At 42.5% G+C, this 21,894-nt stretch overlaps 1 protein-coding gene across 2 annotated transcripts in view; it reads left to right on the top strand.

Moving 5' to 3' along the window:
• Positions 1-20,883, top strand: part of dop1b (DOP1 leucine zipper like protein B) — a 35,941-nt gene extending 15,058 nt beyond the window's left edge. For both annotated transcript variants that reach the window (XM_085248950.1, XM_085248949.1), the window contains exons 2-38: positions 889-1,066; positions 1,507-1,688; positions 1,773-1,943; positions 3,145-3,334; positions 3,450-3,548; positions 4,191-4,314; positions 4,422-4,531; positions 6,210-6,321; positions 6,412-6,532; positions 6,656-6,775; positions 6,939-7,047; positions 7,281-7,517; positions 7,603-7,913; positions 7,992-8,395; positions 8,482-8,753; positions 10,156-10,308; positions 10,478-10,578; positions 11,321-11,511; positions 11,626-13,204; positions 13,324-13,423; positions 13,512-13,703; positions 13,900-14,022; positions 14,110-14,244; positions 14,339-14,394; positions 14,500-14,604; positions 14,784-14,850; positions 14,938-15,097; positions 16,277-16,359; positions 16,445-16,554; positions 16,632-16,781; positions 17,060-17,121; positions 17,335-17,463; positions 17,568-17,704; positions 17,792-17,847; positions 17,938-18,081; positions 18,205-18,337; positions 19,816-20,883. In XM_085248950.1, the coding sequence (XP_085105076.1) occupies positions 929-1,066; positions 1,507-1,688; positions 1,773-1,943; positions 3,145-3,334; positions 3,450-3,548; positions 4,191-4,314; positions 4,422-4,531; positions 6,210-6,321; positions 6,412-6,532; positions 6,656-6,775; positions 6,939-7,047; positions 7,281-7,517; positions 7,603-7,913; positions 7,992-8,395; positions 8,482-8,753; positions 10,156-10,308; positions 10,478-10,578; positions 11,321-11,511; positions 11,626-13,204; positions 13,324-13,423; positions 13,512-13,703; positions 13,900-14,022; positions 14,110-14,244; positions 14,339-14,394; positions 14,500-14,604; positions 14,784-14,850; positions 14,938-15,097; positions 16,277-16,359; positions 16,445-16,554; positions 16,632-16,781; positions 17,060-17,121; positions 17,335-17,463; positions 17,568-17,704; positions 17,792-17,847; positions 17,938-18,081; positions 18,205-18,337; positions 19,816-20,073 (6,924 nt within the window). In that variant the 5' untranslated portion in view covers positions 889-928 and the 3' untranslated portion in view covers positions 20,074-20,883. The remainder of the gene's footprint in view (positions 1-888; positions 1,067-1,506; positions 1,689-1,772; positions 1,944-3,144; positions 3,335-3,449; positions 3,549-4,190; positions 4,315-4,421; positions 4,532-6,209; positions 6,322-6,411; positions 6,533-6,655; positions 6,776-6,938; positions 7,048-7,280; positions 7,518-7,602; positions 7,914-7,991; positions 8,396-8,481; positions 8,754-10,155; positions 10,309-10,477; positions 10,579-11,320; positions 11,512-11,625; positions 13,205-13,323; positions 13,424-13,511; positions 13,704-13,899; positions 14,023-14,109; positions 14,245-14,338; positions 14,395-14,499; positions 14,605-14,783; positions 14,851-14,937; positions 15,098-16,276; positions 16,360-16,444; positions 16,555-16,631; positions 16,782-17,059; positions 17,122-17,334; positions 17,464-17,567; positions 17,705-17,791; positions 17,848-17,937; positions 18,082-18,204; positions 18,338-19,815) is intronic.
• The last annotated feature ends 1,011 nt before the right edge of the window (positions 20,884-21,894 follow it).

Below are 21,894 nucleotides of genomic sequence, written 5' to 3'. Positions count from 1 at the left end.
ATTTTCCCCGTGAATGAACTGTCGTCCTGAGCATGTGCTCGGGACGGTGTTTACAGTGGTAAAGCCCTCTTAGATCAGCCACAGGGAGTCCAGATGCCCGTGCTTCTCTAATCCTGCCTTCCTGCTCCCCCACCCATTCCTTTGTTTAGCTATATTTGAATACATAATATGCACACGTATTCACAAGCAACTGTCTTTACCGCAAAAACAAAGCAGGTAATAACTGGGCTTTACCGGTGGAGCATTAATCAACTTAAGGGCCAGACATTTCCCTCAAAAGTTGGTGGAAACTGAAACACGGTTTCAGTGCATTTATTCAACCGGTGGTCCAAAATCAAACTCTTTAAAAAAAAAAAAATCTTAATCTTCCTTTGTGTCTGCAGGCCACTGTTTGCTAGCAAGTTTTCTCTGCTGAACCTAAAAGCTAAGCGAGCTGCAATGTTGCCCCATTTCTTTAAATTGTTTTTAAATTATTTTTTTTTGCTTCCCAGAGGCCCAAAAATCAATTAATGCTGTTCTAAATTTTCCTGTAGACAAGAGAGATGCAAAGTGTATCTCTTTGTGTGTTTTTAAGCTCAGCTCTTTGCTTGTTTTTCTGCGGCTGTGCTCGCAGGGCTGCACAGTTCGTGTTAGAAAGAGTCCTCCTCCTCAGACTGAGAGACAGGTCAGACAGCCAAACACCAAGCAGTCATGAATGAGGGCATTTGTCTCCTTTGCCTCAGAGCTCGTGTATGTCAGTGAACAGAGCTAATTGGATAATTTTATTTGGAATAAACAAGCCTCAGAGGCTGAGGACATCCAGCAGGTTTCACACACATTTATGCTGCTACTGTTTTTTTGTTTTTTGAGTTTTTTCCCTCAAAAACTCTCATTTGCCATTTTTACCAGAGATATTATGCTGATGATGCTGGGATCAGACTAAAGTATCATGGATCCTGAGGAGTTGGAACTTCAGAATGACTACCGTTATCGTAGCTATGCGGCAGTCATCGAGAAAGCGCTGCGAAACTTCGAGTCTTCGAGTGAGTGGGCAGATCTCATCTCATCCCTGGGAAAGCTCAATAAGGTACAGTCTGAATGTGCAGAGATGACATGCTTTTAGCTCTTTTTTTCCATGTCTTCCTGGTGTTGACATTTTTGGTTCACCGCTGTTGCCTGTCTTTCAGTTCCCTATAGTTATGCATTAGTTCTCATTTCCCACATAAAAACTCTCCCTATGTATTTAACAGCTTTATAACTAGTAATAAATGAGCCACTGTCCTTTTTTTCAGTACAGCAAGATGTTGACTTTGGAGTGTCTGTGTGTGCCGATGTCGAACAGTTGGAATGCGAGGGAGAAATTTACCTGATTGATTTAAAACTGTAAATGACTTTAAGCACTGAAGTGTAATCTGTGGGGGGGTTTAGTTTAGTCGTCGTGTTTTGACAGGTTCTCACATTTCCTCTTAACGGTTTTTCGCCGTCATCTAAAGAGTTTTCTTATTATTTTCTCTGCATTTGAAACAGGCCCTACAGACTAATCTGCGATACTCCCTCCTGCCCAAGAGGCTGATCATAGGGAAGCGTCTGGCTCAGTGTTTACACCCGGCCCTGCCCAGCGGTGTACACCTCAAGGCTCTGGAGACCTATGAGGTCATTTTCAAAATCATTGGAACAAAATGGCTAGCCAAGGATCTGTTCATTTACAGGTAGAAAAACCAAACCTTTGATGCTTAAAGAAAAACAAAGAGTTCATAAGTTTACTTGAGCCTGTGTGTTTTTGTGCTTTTTAGTTCAGGATTGTTCCCACTTTTGGCCCACGCAGCCATGGCAGTAAAGCCCGTCCTGCTGACGCTGTATGAGCGTTACTATCTCCCTCTGCAGAAGGCTTTGCTGCCCAGTCTTCAGGCTTTCATAACAGGTCTCCTACCAGGCCTGGAGGAAGGACTGGAGGTCTACGACAGGTACGTAGCATAAAAAGCCAGTTTATTATGACTGAATTCCACGTATGCTGTTAGTACCTACAAGTTCACCAAATCCCAAGATGAAAGTAGAAATGCAAGACATCTCTTTGCACCTCTGAAGAAACAAAGACATTTGCATTTTCAGGGTTTTTCTTGGTGTTTGTTGTGCTACACATTTTGCTTTTAAAATGGAACAGCATGCATCTAACAAACAAGCCATCCAGATCTGGCCGCCGTGGCGAGCCCTGTGAATAAGGGAGGGGCTTTAGTATAATTCTGGTATTATTTATGAGATGCTATCAAATATTTTACAATTATACAGTTTTGAAAAAAATGAAAAAGAACCCCGTATATGATTTAAGTTTGGTTGTTGTTCCTTAGAAATTTGCCTCCATGTGCAGCTGATCACCGCTCCCAGCGCTCCTGCTACATTTGGATCACTGCCTGGAAGTTCCAGTCTGATCCCTCTTTAGGAACAAATTTGCAATTCATCCATCCTGCATCCTGTTCAGTTTTCTGGCCGCACCAACACAATCATCACTAACCACTCACAATTTTATATGGATACCTGTGACCCTCTCCTTTTCTGCAACGTGAGATTCAGGCTGAACGTGGTCACCGTCCCGATACAGTGGACCAAATCCAGCACGGGTCATGAAAAACAAATAAATAAATCTTTAGGTACTGATCCAAAAATGGCAGGAATGCTGAAAGTGGTGTATAAAAATTAAGTCATTCAAGTTTGCTGTTTATGCATGCCTTCATAACACGTTTGCTTCTCAGCTGACCTAATGCAGTAGAGCGAGTCCTCACTTTACCGTTTTTCTGTTTGCTCACTCAGACATGCATTGTCAACATTTCAGCTTTAGTCTAACCATAAATGCCTTTTTTATTGTTTGTTTTGCACTAATGTACACAGCACTGGATGTAGACAGGAAAAACAGTCAAAAATTATTCAGGACTTAACTTGCGGCAAAAGTTTCACAAGTGAAAATTATGTTGTGAGTCACTGGGCTCCACAGGACCGTGTCCTGACTAATCATTCTTTCTATACTCAGTCAGTGGATATCATTGGTCAGCACTGACAACAACACTGACGTGACATCACTGACGGCAATGTAGAAATATAGATTTATAATTGTACGTGTTGCTTTGTGCGTGTCACTGAGTCATCTCCACTTTGTGCCCTTCTGCTGTCAAGGACCGATGCTCTGCTGGTCAAGTTGTCACTGCTCGTGGGTCAGCAGGTCTTCTATGGTGCCCTGTGGGGGAGCATGCTGGTCACCCCTATGGTGCGGCTGCCTGCCTCCGTCTTTATAGTCACACATTTTGACCGAATGGCCTCACTGAGCCAACAAGCGTACATGCTAGGCTACGATCAGCGCGTAGTGGTGAGTGCCTCTGCACATGAAATCCTTACTTATGGGAACAATTCATGTCACTTTTCTTCCCTTTTGTTTTTTACAATTCATGCTATCAAATGTCTGAACTTCTTTCTGTTTACAGGTGAAGTCACTTTGTCTATCTCTGCAAGATTCAAATGCCTTGGTGCAGAGGAACACACTTGAAATCCTGCTCTACTTTTTCCCATTTGCAACATGCCTGGTAGGCACTCCTTGTGTTTTCTTTTGTTTTTTTACTTTATATCTTTAACACTAAGCAAACTAAGTGCATTTATTATCCTAATCTAAGACCCGTTTCCAGTTTTATGTCCAAAGAAAACAATTTGTTTATAACCAGTCTTGTTTCTATTCATTATCACAGCATTTTGTGCACCAGTGCTTAACAGTCTGGTGAGACGGTCAGTTAATCCAGTTATCTAAACACAGCAAGCACGCGTCTGTGTCGTATTCATTCTCCGTTCACTTGTGGAAAAAGTCCATCGGATGTTGGCATTTTAGTGCTTTATTTTTCCTAACAAATAATTAAGTTGAAATAATTGAGTTAAACTGTAAAACATGATACTCTTTGTGCTCATGATCCAGCATTGGCTGAAAATTTCAAGCATTGCAATCAATGAATGTTTTCATGATCAACACAAATGTAAGGCAAAAACAAATATATTCGATTTGGGGTTGGGCAGTGGGGGGCGGCAGTGTGAATTGCACCCTTTCAACTTTTCAGACTCTCAAATCAAAGACGGACTATACCAAAACACATGTATCATGTTTATGGTAATACTGTTATAGTATTAGGACTTTTTTTGTTGTTACTCGGCTAACTGTGCATCTTCCTGTTGTTGGCTAGAACCCAGCAGAGCCCACCATTGCTTTGAGCTTTGAAGACATGATCACAGTCGTCTCTGCAGCCTCACTCACGCTGCTCAGAAGAGACATGTCCCTCAACAGACGCCTCTACGCCTGGCTTCTAGGTCCTTGTCATCAGAATATACCAGAGTGAAAATTCATACGTACCACCGTTTGGCAAAATTGTCTGGTTCACTTACACTTCTCATCTATATATGCGTGTCGTTTCCAGGGACGGATATAAAAGGAGGAATGGTGGCTCCACATCCCGAGCTCTCCACCACCATGGAGGAGCATACGGCATTTTACTTCAGCACCTACTCCAGGGATTTCCTTGTGAAGGTAGCTAATGTATTTAATAGCAAATAGGCAGAGAAAAAACATCAAGAATACACAAAAACATATTGTATGCATGTTTGCTTTTTAGTTTAAACATCAAGTATATGTTTCTGAATCAAGTAGCTGGTTTTCTTAACCTAAAGGTTGGGGGTAAACAAAAAGAAACAGGTGATGTGGATGTTTCAACCATATCACAAATTACATCTAACCATCACTGACTGGCCTGTTAGATCTTGTGTTAAACAGTTTTTTATGGAGTCAGTCCTCCACATAACTTCTGTTTAACTAACTGCATTAAAGCAGATGTGTAGTGTATTTACCAAAACTGTAAAATGACCATAAATGAGAAGAAGTTGCTCATGAGAGTGAAGTAAAAATGAGTACGAGTGGCTGGTTGACTGTTTTATGGAGATTTAGTAGTTTCAAATTGCTTCTGCTGGTACACCGCAGAGATTCCTGTAGTGAAACTTGGAGCAAAGTTGTTTTTTGCATGTGTTGAAGGTCTCACTCGGTGTGATTTCCCCTTAGCCTGATGTATAGTACTAATAAAGTCACGAGCCACCCCTCACTTATTTATATTTTGGTAGGAAAATGAGAAGTGGGTGCAGTTATTTATTGAAGCATGTGCAACCATACATGGAAATATAGTAAAATATAAAGGACAAAAGTTGACTGTGTACAATGAGCTTGAAAGGCAGTTTGTTTGTTTTTTCATCACTGTTTTAAGCAGTTCTTGGGAATTGCTTTTACAGTCAAAGCAAAATATCAAGAAATGGGGCTGACTCAAGACTTTTGCACATTCATGTACATGTACTTGCCTGTGCTTATTTTTATCTTCCATTGGAACAAATTAATGATATTAATTAACAATGTGAATAATAATAATAATACTTAAATAAAAAAAAATATGATTCATCATAAAAAAAAAATTAGCAAGCACTTAAGGTTCTGTGACAGTAGATTGATCACCAGACCTCTTTCCCGAAGCAACAGACTACTACAGTACTAAACTTCAGCTGAGGTCAGTGTTACAACTGAGACTGAAACTGTGTTGGAGTTTTCACCACTGAAAGGAAGGCAGGAGTCCATCATCTAAACAGACCGTTTTCTTAGTCTGACAAGTAGGATTGCATTGTAGTGGCCTTTTTGTGTTTTTCTGGTTATGCATTTTAAGATTATTTTGCATTAAATATTGAAGCTAAGTGGGACATCTGCTCATGCTGTGGTTTGTGAGACGGTGAATACTTAGAAGTAAAAATAGCATTTACACATTTGTCGCATCTTTCACTGCATCCCATGTGTTCTCAAGAGGAATGGAACTAAAGGAGGATACTGAGAATATTAAGCAGTGTAACTTATTTAATTTCAAATGAAAAAGATCAGTTCATATCTCATTGAAAATGAAAACGAGATATAGTGAAACGAGGGGTTACAGAATAAGAGTAAGAGATACTGCGGTGTATCTCTGACATGACTTGATTTGCAGGTCACATGTTGTTCAAACCTCTCACTAAGTAGCAATAAAATGTGTGCTCTTCATCAAAGAATGGTATGCATCGGTTAAGCGTCTGCGTTTTCTCACATGACTTGAATAGGTGAGGTACACTTGTTTAAAGTGTGCATCAATAGATGTTTGTCACATGTTTCTCAAAGTCTCATTTGTTTATGTCTCTGACTTCAGGCTCTGATTAACATCCTCAAACAGAAGGATGTGAATAGTGACCCGGAAAATGTGACTAGTTACCTCAGGCCCTTTCGCATCATTATCAGCCTGCTCGATAAACCGGAGATAGGTAAGCAGCATGTGTGCAGTACACAAAAACGTCAAAAGTCTGAATTACTTTATCAACCACTTATTTGATAATAGTCATATTTCTCCTCAGGTCCGCCTGTCTTGAGCCGTGTGTTGTTGGAGGTGGTCCGAGCTTTCTACAGCTACTGTCGAGAAATGCTGGGAGAGGAAACCATCACCAGCTCAGGACTCTCAGGCAACCAGCTAGCTAGGTAAGAGCAGTAAATGGTAAAATACATGAACTGCATGTTCACTGCTGATTAAAGAGCATGTGACAAAACTTCAAACGCCGAGATGAATCCAAAAACATGCTTTCTTGTGTTTTCCCTCCACAGTAAGATAAAAGAGAATAAGAATGCATCAGAAATCATAAAGACGGTGAACATGCTCGTGAGTTCCATGAACAGCGAATATCTCTGGGAGTACATGACTCGACGCTTCTGCGCCTCTCTCGGGTACGAGGATGACACCGAATTCTTGCATGGGAAATTCTAAAAAGCTAAAGGCTGAGTCAAACAAATAACTAGTGCCAAGATTATATGCAGCGTGTATGTGAAGATTTCTTGTTTGCTGTCAAACATCACCTTACAAGGATCGTCGTTTCTCGCTCTACTCTAGCAACAAGGATGACCCACCAACGCCTCCTGAACAGGACCGCAGTCATCCCGCTCCCTCCGTCTCAGAGATGTCCAGCCTCATCATTTTCCTGCTTGATGTTCTTCCTCTGGTAAATGGCACAAACATCTGCACATCATTGCTGATCTATCTCTGTGAAGGCTGTCGTCAACAGCTCAGGGAGATGTGACCTGCATTTTAGATCAGAGTCAGCATCAGCCAGTCGGTATTTTAGAACTGATTGGATTATTTGCCAGAAAGTCACAGAAAAAGCAATCGCAAGTCAGTCTCGCGCATACACCCATTCATAAACAGCACAATCATCATGTTTCTTCTTTGCAACAGGAGCTCCATGCAGACATCCAGTCACATTATCTTCCTGAGATGCTGGGCACCATGCTGCGAACCCTGTGCAGTCACATTGATGCTGTTTGCCTGGAAGACGTCACACAGGGACTGCGCGCATGCTTCAAAGTCCTCAGTAAGATCCAGATGCCTGTGGCTTACATGGATGTTGAGGCAGGGGCGCAGGCAGAGGAGACGGAGTTACAGTCACTGAAAGAGGAATGCGCAGAGACTCAGGTTTGGCATCCAAGATGTGTCTCTTTAAAAATTACACCGTGTGAAGTTTGACTGTACCTCATCATGTCAGTTATACTCTGTCTAGGATAAAGAGAATGAAGGAGAGAAAAGCGGCTCCCCCGGTCAGGCCGACGGGAATCACGAGGATGAAGAGATAAACAGAGATGGAGGCGTTGAGGCAGAGACAGCAAACAGTGCTTTCCCAACACTCAGGTCTGAGGACAGCGGATTAGGCATCAGCGCCTCACCCTCAGAGCAGCACCTGCCACCAGGGGTCACGATGGGGACTGAGGAGAATGGAGTTTTCAAAGAAGGCGAAGGAGTGTGGAGAAGGGGGGGCAGTATAGACACCATGGCCCAGTGTCTGCAGGACATCCTGGCCTTCATAACCACAAGGTGAACATCTGAGCCGGTTGTAGTCTAAATGATCATCATGGGCCGCTTTTATTAACTGTGATTTCTAAATATTCGCAGATACTTGTTGGTGCAAGTGGAGGATGTCAGGGGACCAATTGAAGAGCCTCATCCTGACCTACGTGCTTCCTCTGTAGATCAGAAGTCTTTGATGGTGAATGTGGGTGGGCGTGAAATCAAAGACAAACTGACGGAGCTGTTCACGCCAAATAAACGTAAATCCCGTTCCTCTTCTGACACCCGGGTCTCAGCAGCCTCTGCTGAGAAGAAAAGGGATCACAGGCATTCGGGGCACCTGGACTGGTCAGCTGGTTATATGCCCCGCGGCAAGGCAGAGATCTCTGAGGCCTGTCGACAGGCCTTCATCGCCACCTGCCACCTTCTGCTGGAGTGCACTACCTTCCCCATTTACCTAAGCGAAGAGGAGACTCTAGCTTTCCACACAGATATGTTTGGTCACACAGGTCAGCGCATAGATGTGTGTGTTAATACCGCTGTCAGTTATCCTACAAAGAGGGATAAGTGACTAACAACTCTTCTTTTTCATCAGGTTATCAAGTGGACAGCCTCCCAGTGTGGCTGAGGTCCTTAATGACGCTGTGCTGCCTGTCCAGAGACTACAACATCCAGCACACTGCAGTGGCTTCCCTACTGGAACTGATCAACCACTCCCAATCCTTAACACTGGTTATTCAGGACAAGCAGAGACGCTACCAGAGCTCTGAGTCTAACCCACTGAGTGGGCGGCTGCAGATGGTCACTGTGCCACCCATCTACCCTGCCCTGCTACGCACCATAGAGGAGGGCACCGACTTCTATCAGGTTAGGTTTTCATTCATTCGAATCTTGTTCTAACTTGGTGTAAATGGGCTGATTTACATTATAAGACTGTAGAGAAACAGATGAAAGATCCTCAGCAGTAAAAGTATTATTAAACAATTAAAAAGGCAAATTTATAAATAAATAAAATCGCAAAAGTAATGAAATGTATTCCAAATCCATGCCGTGAGTCAAATAAAACAATGTAAGATTTAGTAAGATAAGATTGAATTAATTAATAATAATGATTATTATTATTTTATTAATTTGCATGTGTTTTTAAGCTACACCAACATCTTTCAAGTTGATGCAAAGTGTTTATTATTAGCTACCAAAATCTCTGTAAGGGCAGCTGTGGTAAGACGAGGAAATGTGAAGGAAAACTTAGAGTTAAGAGAATAAACTGCCTTCAAGAAATCTGCTGGGTTTGAATGAGATAATTGGATAAACTAATAATAAATTACACGTGTTCATTTGTTTCTAAGCTGCCTAAATGCAAGCCAGTAGCCAGACTGCCCAGTACAGAGTGATGTTGCAGGGTCAGTAATGTAGCAAGAAGCTTCTAGGTGCAAGTACTTTAGTCAGCAAGAGCTTTTCCTGTGCCTGTGTGGGTTTCCTGTGTATGCTGGCGTCCTCTTGCAGTCCAAAGACATGCTTGTTAGGCTATTAGGTCATTGAGTCAAACTAGCTATGGATGTGAGGTAGAAGTGCATATAATAAAGCACTGTGTGAATGTATGGGTAGCTTGTAGTCTAAAGCTGAGTGACTAGAAAGGTTCAGTATGAATGCCAGTCCATTTCTGTTTTCATTACTTGTCAACACTGCAGGCTGTATTTCTTTCTTATGTTAGAGTCCCAGGTACTCGAGTTTTCTGTGCTCTGTTTCTCTAAGCCAGGTTCTTATCAACCTCCCTTTTTTTTTTTTTTAAACTGTGAGGCAATTCACCGTCATGGATCTCAGCAGTATCACAGAAATGTATTAATTTCTATCACACTGCATAATTACTGCTTGCCCGATGATGCACTGATGGATGTGTTTATTGAGGCTTTGAATGTGTACAAGACTGAGGGTCAACTGCTTTCAAAACAATTACGTGGTTTTTAAATGTATATACTCGTACGGATTTGCCTCTGACATATGTCTTCCGTACAATAAGAATTAAGACTAAAAATAAAACTGAAACAGATATAACTTGAACTCATTACAAAATACAAAACTGTGCTAACTATCTGTAATCAACAGATAATTCAAGGAGCTACCCTCATGGAATCTTTGAATGAAATTCAGTCTAATCACCATATCATCAGCACGTTTGAGATGAATTTGGTCTTTTTGATTTGTGATTTCTTCTTCTTTTTTCTTATTATCATGTATTTTTGGATTCTTTTTGCTCGTTTTTACTCAGAGGGTGTCTCGGGTGCTGTGGAGTCAGCTGGACACGGAGAGGCGAGAGCAGCACATTTCCTGTGTGGAACTGTTCTGCAGGCTGCACTGTTTGGCTCCATCAGCATCCATCTGTGAGGACATCATCTGCCAGGCGCTGCTGCACAAGGACAAGGTATCTGTGCCTGCGGACCTGCTTCGCTGCATTTTTTTCTTTCACATATTTACATTTTTATCTCTTTATGACATGTTACAGTTTACTAGCTCATCATGCAAATGCGCCCGATGGACGATGTGACAAGTTGAGCAAATAAGTGAAAGTTTTGTATGTTTGCTTTCCTCAGGCAGTAAGGCTGGAAGCACTACACCGCTTCACAGTGCTGTGGCACCTCACCCGGGAGATCCAGACCAACAGGACCATGTCCCTCAGTCGTTCCTTTGACCGGTTAGTACATCGGACAGAAATAGTGGATGGTTTGGTTATAAATGGTCTGGAAATAGGTGCTAGTTCAAAAGTGGATTAACCTGACACTCTTTGGCATCAGCAAGGTAGCAGTTAAACAGCATGTAAATGCCGCTTTGAACGATCAGCTTGAACACAGGCACTTTAGTTTTTCCCACAGAGAATGTTTACACAGCCACTGACAGCTGCCTAATGTGAATATGTAATGCTACAGGATGTAAAATAGTAGAGTGTGGTATTAGGTGGGAAAGCTGTACAGTTTGGGATCCTTGATTTGGATTTCCTAAGTTTGCTGTGAGTCATGTGGGTGTTGATGTTGATTTTGATTTTTTTTTTTAACATTCTTGCATTCTTATGTGTAAAATATATTGTTGTTCAAGTGCTCCTGCAGTTTTTAGTATGGTTGTGTGCCAAATGAATAAAATAATCATAAAATTTACTCAATTAAAAATAGAGGCTTGCAGTTGATGACAATGAGAAACTGTTTGAGTAACGGTTGCTGGTGGCTTCCTAAAGAGGACCAATTATGTTCATGTGAAGCTCCATGCTTTTATTCTGGAAGTCTACTAGAGCAGCTTTAGATGATCGATAGTTCAAAATTTTCCTCATTTAACTTATACTTTGTTGCACCCACTTGGTTCCCTTTCCTCTGATTTGCTGCCCCTTTGAAACAAAAGGTTTGCTTACTAAGATTTTGAAATGCGTGTTTCCTCCTGTCTCTTAGATCTCTGTGTGTGGTGGTGGACAGTCTGAGCTGTACCGATGGCTCAATAAGTGCAGCAGCTCAGTGCTGGCTGGTCCGGGCTCTGTCCCTCAGTGATGTCATCCGGATCCTGGAGCCTATTCTGTTGTTGCTGCTGCATCCCTCCACTCAGCGCTGCTCCATTCAGAGCATCAAACAGAATGTTACTGCTGGTAAGTGCGTTTTTCAGCATGTGTTGTTTTGGCGATGAAATGAAACCTTTTAGTTGGTCTTATGCGTTTGGTCCTGTTCATTTATGCTGAGCTAACACGTCCATCGTTTTTAAGGTAACCTGAAGATTTTAAACAGTAGAAGTCGAAGCTCAAGCAAAACCTCAGGATCAGCGGACACAATGGCAACAGAAGTCACCACCTTAAATGTCCTGAACATTGTGGACCGAGAGTCCTTGTGGGCAGAGTTGGACAGCGGCCCAGATCCTGCAAAACCACCAGACAGCTTAGTGGCATCCAGGAGCGAGAGTGAAGAGACGGAAGAAGGAGAGGAAGAGGACGAGGAGGAGGCTGAAAGTGAACACACTGAGTCAGCTGACACCAGCGGTGCTCAGGTTTCCACAGATAACACCAGCTCAAGCTCGACTCCATATCCCAGCATTGAGGAAGGAGGAATGGTCAACGGGCTGCGGAGGGTTGAGTCTGGGCACACGCAGGCATCTGATTCACTGTCAAGTGAAGATGAGGAGGACTTGGAGCTGGAAGCCATGGCCAAGTCTCGCCTGTTAAAACAGGAACGTGAAAAGAGAGAAGCCATCGACTCCCTGTTCCGCCACGTGCTGCTGTACCCTGTGGCGGGTGGTTGGCGCCATCTGCTCCAAGGCTTGGGGCTGCTGGACAGTTTGATGAGGAGCAGTGCTGAGTGCCCTCTGGTGGATGCTCTATCCTTCACCTCGCTCGACACGAGCTCCGCTGCACATTTAAACCTGGTGTCTAACCTTCTGCAGCGTCACCAACAGGCCCAAGATGGCAAGAACTTCTACGGGTGCCTCCTTTCCCCCTCCTCCACTCCTTCCGCACCCCCGTCCCTGCTCATTGAACTGCTGGTTTCATTGTGCCTGCGATTCCTTCGCTCTCATTACCCTTCCTATCTGAGCCTGAGTCCCCTTGACCTGCAGGGGAACAGAGAGGTTCAGGTGAAAAGCGTGGCGGTGTTGACCCGCATTGTGAACCAGCTCTGCTGCACAGCGCGAGGACAGGATGCGTCCGATATGGAGTCCATCCGCAACCTCCTCTCTGGTTGTAAAGTGCAGCAGTATGCTCTGCTTACACTTTCTGCATCTATGTACATTAGCCAGAGGGGGACAGCCAAAGGACAATCTAAAGGTGTGGAGCTGCTAGAGGAGCAGGGAGGCCTGTCGGAGGAAAGTCTGGTGAATTTCGGGGCAGGAGGTGGACAGGAACAATACCCCTTACAGATGGAATTGCTCAACCTTCTCCAGGCTCTAATAGTCCTGGAATACCATGTGTGGTCAGGTAGAGCTGCCTCAACAGCTGGGCCTGGCGGGACACCTGGCCAACCAGGGGAGACTCGTGAATCATCACCTGCCAGCACCCCCCTTGCTCGCGAGTGGCAGACTGCAGTCCTTTTCCAACAGTCTATCAAAGCAGCCCAGTACGTCCAAAGCCACCCGATCACAGCCCAAGGCATGTTTGTTTCTGCTGCAGCCAGGGCTCTGCAGCCCCAATACGGCTATGCCATGCACCCCCACTGGGTGTCGCTGCTTTGCTCCTCTCTGCCATACTTGGGACGTTCATTAGGCATCATTGTCACTCCGCTCATCAGTCAGATCTGCAGAAACCTGGACGAGCTCGTCAAGCTCTATGAGCATGATGGAGGGAAGACAAACCAGAGGTAACCTAAATACACAGGATTTAACAGGATATGAAAATAGGAATTCCTAGAATGGGATTTTGAATATTAGTTGTACATTTAATGCAACATTTTCTTTCTTTCTTCTGACTTTTTACCAGTCTGAGTAGTAGGAAGGAGAACATTGCCCCTGATTACCCACTGACTCTGTTGGAGGGTCTGACCACCATTACACACTATTGTCTACTGGACAACAAAAGGGTAAAAAATAGAGCACAGATACAGTATGTACTTCTTACATCTACAACCACTTAATGCTCATTTTATTTCCTCTCTGGCTTTCCGTCAGTCCCTCGTAGCCTGCGACCCTGTGGATGTCCGTAACGCACGCAACGCTGTGATTGAGGCGCTGCCACAGATGCTCAGTAGCATGGCATTGTTATGGGGCGTGGTCATGAGGGAAGAGTTTCAGCGGCGCGCATCGGACTCTGGCCAGAGCAGCAGACACACTTCTACCTCTGTTTATTTCAGAACGACCAAGGTGTGTATTTGCTGCTTATAAAAGTCGAAAAGTGGGGAATCGGCAATAGCCGTAAGCTTTTCTGTGCAGCACTGAGTTTTGTTCACAGTGTTGGAACTATGTTAACTGTAGACTGCATCATCGCAGTCATCATTAATGCCGCATGTGTTGTTGAAGAAGTCATGAACTCATCCAGACACAATGTTGCCATTTCTAGGTCTTGCGGCAGCGGATACTGGAGTTCCTGCTCCCTCTAACTGGTCAGTATGGCGTTCAGGTAATGGCGTCACTTGGAGTCGTGTGGAGCAACAGGAAGAGTAAAAGGAGGCACAAAAACAAAGTAAGACCTACAGTGCGCGTGGAAACGATGAAAGGGCGTTCATATCCGAGTCGCTCGGTGGCAGCTTCACACTCTATTCTCCTTCAGGTTTTGCCCGTAGCCAGCGAGTCTCGTCAGACCATCGTGGAGATGGTGAAATCACTGAGCACTTTGCACACAGACACTGTCCTACATTTGGTCAAAGAGGTGGTGAAAAAACCACATCAGATCAAAGGAGAACAGGTACAAAAACACAGGTGCATGGAAAGACATTTAAGATTTGTAATTTGTACATTTCTTGAATCTTTTTTTTCTTTCCCATTTTTCTCTCCATTAGAAGTCGACACTGGTCGATATCCCCATGTTGCAGTTCAGCTTCACCTATATCCAGAGGTATGAGCAAGAACATAATTCAAGCACAAACCAAGGCTTTATATAGATCAGAAAAATGCTCTAAAAATAATCCCATTTTGAAACCATCTCTTCTTCCCTACATAGTATTTCAGCTCAGGCTCTGCAGGAAAACATTGCACCTCTCCTCAGTCTGTTACGGGAGTCTGTTCAGCTCAACCTGGCCCCCCCTGGACATTTCTTACTCCTGGGGTCAGTTCTCATCTTAACTTGACTACCAGTAGTATTTAGAACATCTTTTGAAAAGTAGGATTATTAATTCTGCCACAGAAACTGATGTAGATGCTTCGATGTATTAAATCTTGTTCATATTTAACTTGTTTGTGTCAGTTGGGAGGATTTGATGTTTAGTAACAGATTCTCTCTTGCAGAATCCTGAATGACTTTGTCAACAGGCTCCCTAACCTGGACAATAAGAAGGATACTAGAGATCTGCAGGTGAGATGCTGTGTGCTAATGTAAGTGAAAGCAGTGGATTGACTCAGTAAGCAGGTGCAAGTGTTTAATTATTAAATTGTTGCACAGGAGGTGACTCAGAGGATCCTTGAAGCAGTAGGTGGGATTGCAGGGTCATCTCTGGAGCAGACTAGCTGGCTCAGCCGTAGCCTTGAGGTCAAAGTTCAACCTCAAGTGTGCCCGGAAGCTGATGAGCCAGATGACGGTGATGGGGATGGCGACCATTGTGGTAACTTTCTTTGACAAATGTGTCACCTTGACTGTGATACGGCCATTTGCCTGTTGCTTGAGGAAAGTTAAGACATGGGTATAAATGCAGGCCTCAGTCATGTTGGACCTAGCAGAGATTGCTAACCGCCATAAAATAAGCTTGAGGCTGTTGTGTTCACAATTTATTAATTTCTTTTATTTGTTGCATTTCACATCTGAATGTCCTTGAATCCCAAGCCCAGCTTCCTGCCTGAATGGGTATATTTCTTTGAGTTAAAGGGGGGCCTATTATAATTTTCTGCTTAAACTGAGTAATAGTTTAAACTCAAATGGCATCATCATTCAATATCTATGGGAGCAGTGCAGACATACAGTGAATGTTATATGGGTATTTTATTATCAGTCTATATCCAGTTCAGGGCCACGGGAGGGCTACACCCTGTCAGCAGTCTTTCAAAGAGCACTTTTTTCAGTTGTAGATAAGTTATCTAAAGTTCAGTACCAGGACCATACCATAAACACTCCCCTTCCTTTTGTATCAAACTTACCCAACATCTCTGTTTGTTTTCATTTAGAAGAAGAATAGCCCTTTATTGTCCTTGCACATGTACAACGTAATTGGGTGGGTTGGTGTATAATCATTTGTCTACAGGCCGTTCAAACCAAGCAAAGATGGTGTTGAGGTCCTCTGGTGTCGGAGGTTTGGGGGCTCTGGCCTTTGTAGTTATTGAGAGTTCTGGTACCTCTCCAGGCCCTCTCTCCCCCTCCTGTAGGCCTCCTTGGCCTGTTTGATGCCCCTCTTCGGGTTCGCTCTTGCAGTGCTGTACAGAGTTCTGATCAGACCCTGTAATTCACTCTTCATCCAAGGTTTTCCGTTAGGGTCTCCAGGTCCTGCTGTTCAAAGATGTACCAGTCTGTCCGATCCGAACAGTCCTGTAATTAGAGGAGAGCATCATCTGGCCATGTTTTAATGACCCAGGTGTTCGTTTTTCTTTCACATTACGGGCTGGCGACCATGATAGCGAATCATTGCTTGAGGGTTCTTGTCTACTTCATTTTTTTACTTGAATACTGTTGTAACATTCCTTTGCCATTCTAGATTCAAAGCACTAACATGGTCAGACGTAGTGGCCACAGCACCCACACACCTCTTATTACAACTAACAAACTATCTTGCTGTTCTTTCTGTCCTTGACAGAGTCAGCAGCTCAAGCTAGCACCATGGTCTCCTCTTCTGCTCCCTCAGTTTACAGCGTGCAGGCTCTTGTACTTCTGGCTGAGGTGGGATTTTATTTGTTATTAAATAAATGGATTCATGGTTTGTCTGCGCTTCAGGCACTATTTAGCACACTTTCTAACCATGTAGATCTTGGCACCGCTTCTGGACATGGTGTATCGCAGTGACGAGAAGGAGAAAGCTGTTCCTCTCATCTCACGTCTCATGTATTATGTTTTCCCCTACCTGAAGAACCACAGGTAACTTGGATAATCTTAACACCTTTGGTCTCATAGGGCTTAATGGAATTCTTTAACTTTAACTTTTTCTCCTGCAGTGCCTACAACATGCCCAGCTTTGAGGCGGGTGCACAACTTCTTAGCAGTCTGAGTGGGTATGCCTATACCAAAAGGGCCTGGAAGAAAGAGGTCTTTGAGCTTTTCATGGACCCCCTCTTCTTCACAATGGATGCCTCTTGTGCACAAAGGTTAGTAATATTTGTGTGTTGGATGTCAATTTCTAATACACAAAAGTATTTACTTTCACCTTAAGATGCCCCATTAGTGTCATATAACAGCTATGTACTTTTTATTGCATCTAATTCAAAGAACATAAAAAAAAGTTGGATTAATTAAAAAAACCCAAACTTTTCCCTTATTTTAATTTCATGTGAATCTGTTACAAGTTTGAAATTATATTACACATATAACTTTGACATCACCAGCCTCTAATTTCTGCTGCTTGCCTGTTCCGTGTTTTCTGTAGTTGGAAATCCATTATTGACCACCTGCTGACTCATGAGAAGACCATGTTTAAAGACCTCATGAGTGAGTACAGACTCCAGAAGATGTTTAATTCTGGAAAGACACTGAAAGTATAAAAGTGAAGCTTTTGTGTGATAAAAGAGGACATTCAAGGATTCAAAATGATGTGCAGACACAAAAAGAATTTGAACAGAACAGTCGCAGTGTCACTTTTAATAATGTAGTTTACCAATTTAAATGGGCGCTGTTATAAATCTCCATTTCATTGTACTGCAGGCATGCAGAGTAGCTCCCTGAAACTGTTTGCTAACGCTGACCAGAAACCCATGCTGCTGAAACGCCAGGCATTTGCAATGTTCAGCGGAGAACTGGACCAGTACCACCTCTATTTGCCCCTCATTCAAGGTTAGCTGCTGTTACTGGATATTTTGCAAATTTAAAGGTGATCTAGCTCAATCTGACTCAAAAAAACAAGCAAAAAACTGTTTTGTTCTTTCTCTTCCTTCTAGAGCGTCTCACAGAGACTTTACGTATGAACCCCAGCCCTGCTGTTTCAGCCCAGATGTTCCTGATGTTTCGCGTTTTCTTGTTGCGGATTTCCACCCAGCACCTGACATCTCTTTGGCCCATAATGGTTACAGAACTGGTAATGATTAATTTCTCTAAGAACGTGGATTAATACATGGAGCAAACTGTGTTTAGCATCTATTTTCTGTCTGTCTCTGTTTTTCAGATTCGCACTTTTACACGTCTGGAGAAGGCTCTGCAGGTGGACAAAGACAACTCAAAGTGGGTTAATTGTTTTATTGACAAATTCCTGTTTCATTCCACCTTTTTGAGTGTCTAAAAACTTTGCTTTTCTTCTTGTAAATCACCAAGACTGGCTAAAGTGGTGCGTGGAACCCTTGACAGAAATGGACAGGTTAATTTCTCTCAGGCAGAGTTGGACATGTACCTGTCAGCCTGCAAGTTTCTGGACACCTCGCTGGCTTTTCCCCCAGAGCGGATACCACTCTTTCAGATGTAAGAGAGGAAATGGGGTCAAAGGGACTTTAAAGCATGCTTAGATATTTTGTGAGATTGACTAATAATTATTAATTTTGTCTGTTTTTGACTCATTTGCATGATTATCTGTTCATCACACAGGTATCGCTGGGCATTTGTCCCTGAGGTGGATGTAAACCGCTACAGTGGTCCAGAAAATACACTGATAGAAGGTGAACAGGAATGCATACCACACATTGTGAGAGTACTAGAAGGAATACAGCAACGCTATGGGGTAAGAACAGTCAATGTTTCCCCAAATTCAAGTGTTTTGAACTTTTTGAAGTCAAACACTCATAATTAGGGTCACTAGAATGGAGGAAAAAATGGGACGAGATGATCATCTTCCTCCAGCATGCAAGGAAAGCAGACCTGCTTAAGCCCGCATTATGTTGCATTCTGCGTTAGCATGTTCCTGAAAATAGCTAGAGAAAAACAGGATTTGTTTTGGTTTCTGGGAGGGTGGAACCGTGCAGGTATCACTACCAACACAGCATTTGTGTATGCTTAAAAATCACATTCATAAATAGAGCCTGATTAGTGTTCTGCATATAGCTTATTGAGTGAGTCAAAAATACACAACATTGGCACCACAGAATAAAAGTTTACAGTTTTACTGCTGTTTACGTTCTCGGGGTATTTTGGTCTGCTCTGACTTTCTAAGAGGGAAATCCAAGTTGAGGGTGTGTTCCACATAAAGCTTCCGACATTCGACTTATTCAGGAATGCACCATGTATACTCTGTTGCAGACATGGACAGGTGAGTAGTCATTCCTGTTCTACTTCTTTGAAGTCCAGCGTCTGTGGTGCATGCATAGTTGGTGCATTGTAATGTAAATACACAAAAAATAGGCAGGCACACAGACGGTCACACATCTGATGACGAAATTTATGTCATAGTGGAACCCTTGCAAACCGTAACGGATTCGCCGACGTAGAACGTGTGATCCCTGCTTCACGAGTCATAAACCAGGTCACAATCACGGCCTCACAGTTCAGATATTTGTGGTCTTTCACACCTCCACTTTTCCATAATTTTCATAATAACCATTCAGAAATGTCTCGTATGTTTCTTGAATAAGCACACAGTCTCAAAACTCTCAAACTTGGATGTAAATGCTGTTTGTACAACATGATTTCGAGTGGAACAGTGTAAAAGCACAAGCAGCAGCACATTGTTAAACATTAATGAACAGATGGTGGGCATCAGCTTCTTGACGGAGCGTCTTTATACTCCAGCAGCAGCACCACCACATTCTGTAGCTTTAGTGACAAATATCAGGCCTGCTTTGTAGCTTTTTTTTTTCCAACAGACCAGTAACGCTTTTTTAGCCAGTGACGCATATGCATGAATGACAAAGGGCACCTAGATGGCGTTTGATGTTCTGTCTTGAGTGCAGATGCCAAAGTAACTCTTGAATTGGAGTTTTTATCAGGAACAAAGTTCAAATAGAGAGCTGTGTTAGATAACACACAACATGAAAGGAACAGTTGTAAGAGGAATACATCAGGAGTTAAAAGTGTCTCACATTTAGTGTATTAGTTTCTCAGAGTTGAAAATCAAAATCACACAATCAAAGTGGAAATGTCAGGGAGGTTTACCTTAAACTTCTTATGTTATCTCTATTTTAATTTAAAATATAGTTTAATAGAAGCTATTTGTAATGTTCAGTCATCTCACTCTGATTATGCTGCCCTGTTGCATGATTTCAGACACTGGACGAGCTGAGTGAGGAAACTTCTACTGAGCATTTGGAGTTCCCCCTCCTCCCTCAGCGCTCCCTCTCCTCCATCACCCAGCTGTTGCCTTTCCTTCGCACCCTTTTTCATTCCTTCCAGAGCCCTCCCACCTCCAGCGATCCCGCAACCTACTTCCCTGTTGCAGACTACCCACCCGCCAGTTCACACGCAGTCCTGATGAGGCTGGAGCACATCGCAGAAGAAGAGTTCCTCGACTCCATGGAGAGCTAGAAAGCCTTTCGTGAACCAGCCATGCAAGCTGAATATGTAAAACGGGCAGAATCACTGATGACGATGTATTGTGAACTAGGAAAAAAAAGGAAATGTTTTGAGATTTTGCTTTTTAATTTCACTGGAAAACAAAGGGATGTTATTTACAACTGACTTTTTTTTTGGTATCTGATATGATGGTACTTAACTGTTTATGGAAAATAATTACAAATAATTGGAAAATTCTTCTTTCTGAGCAATTCACATGAGACTGTCCCATTAACATCTTCTGCTTGCTTTATGACTAAAAACAATTGCCATTAATTATAATAATGGAAACCAACGTAAAGTTACCAACGTTTTTTTTATAAAGCATGCATAAAATAATAATGATTGTTCCTGTGACGATTATTTAACTTTTGCACCAATAGGCAGGTTCCCTTTTCAATGATCTTAATGAGTAATATTGTTCATTTGCATAACTGGTTAACTTAAATCTGTAGTACAGCTGTAATCAGGTCTCTCTGATTCAAGAGAATGTGACGACCAAATGTCTCTTGGTAAAAATTCATAATAAGTTATGCTAAGAGTTCTACTGTTAAGTTACTGAATGTGCTTTGTGTATAACAGGGAAATAAGCTCTGGTTTTGCTATTTTTGGTGTTCAAGGGAAATTAGCCTTTCTTTGCAGTTGTTCACTGAAAGTTTTTACAACTGGCCATTGTCTTCTCCTTTTCCACAGTGCTAAATGTTTAAGTTATTTTGAATGTTTAAAAGACCAGGTCAGGTTTTAATTTAGCAAAAATAAAATTGAATAAATTAAACATTAAAATTGAGTGCTGTATTTATTTATTTATTTGGCTGTACAGCTTTAAAGTTACATGTTTTGGCGTGTTTGTATTGAGGGAAATTGTTGTGGAGCCTTAACTCTGCAGGGGAGACAGTAATGCATATTTATTTCTCAATAACCTGATGTGGCCCAGAGGCATATGAATTATGGATCAAATAGATTTAAAAATACAGTTTATGGAGCTGTGATTCTAAAGTTACAGGCTTGCCCAATATTATTGGTTATGGGGAAATTCCAGTTGGTAAGGTTTTACACTGACTGCAAACCTCTAGTTGTCTATTTTGCATTTGTAAAACTATCTCCGTGTGCTGGTGTAGCTCACCAGATGGAGTAGGTTACCCATTTACTGTGTGTCATCCCAGCTTTCCTGTCTTCCTCCATGTCCAACTCAATACAAGTGACTTTCAGCTGTTCCATTGTCACAAGGGGTTGGCACAGCAGGTAACTCCACATGTTTGAGCCTCTTGGGTTTTGCACCAGATGTTCTTCCTGACACAATGCTAACAGCATTTCTGTCTCTGGCTGTTATCAAACCAGCAATTATAACAGTCGAGACACTGTCCTAGCTTAATAAAGACTAAAAATAAGGGGGAAAACCTGTTTTGACAAAGTTATGTGTTATATAAACGTCCTTAGAATGTTACAATCGTGCAATACTTGGATATATTCACATCATTTTCAATTTGATGCTAATTATGAAACTATAACGAGCATCTTACATAATGGTGTGACAACGAATGACAAATCACAATATAAGAGAACATCTTACTGTTTCATATAAACGGCGATTACCACAGTATTACACACTAAATGTTTCAGTGCAGAGGTGGTGGCTGACTGGAATGGAGTTTTTAACCTCAATAATTTGGAGAGGTTTCAGTACTTTCCAGACATCCTGTTTGTCCTGCAGACCAATCATCAGTATGTCTTTGAACTATCAAGTCCAAAGACATACTGATGAAGAAAATAATGTGAAGAATAACTATTTGAGTT

This window comes from Mchenga conophoros, linkage group LG16 (genome assembly GCF_057382185.1).
Source record: "Mchenga conophoros isolate Kocher_MC1m ecotype Shallow Benthic linkage group LG16, M_conophoros_male_GT1.1, whole genome shotgun sequence".
Lineage (NCBI taxonomy): Eukaryota > Metazoa > Chordata > Actinopteri > Cichliformes > Cichlidae > Mchenga > Mchenga conophoros.
The sequence above is the reverse complement of the archived record's forward strand: the minus strand, read 5'-3'. Positions and strand labels throughout refer to the sequence as shown.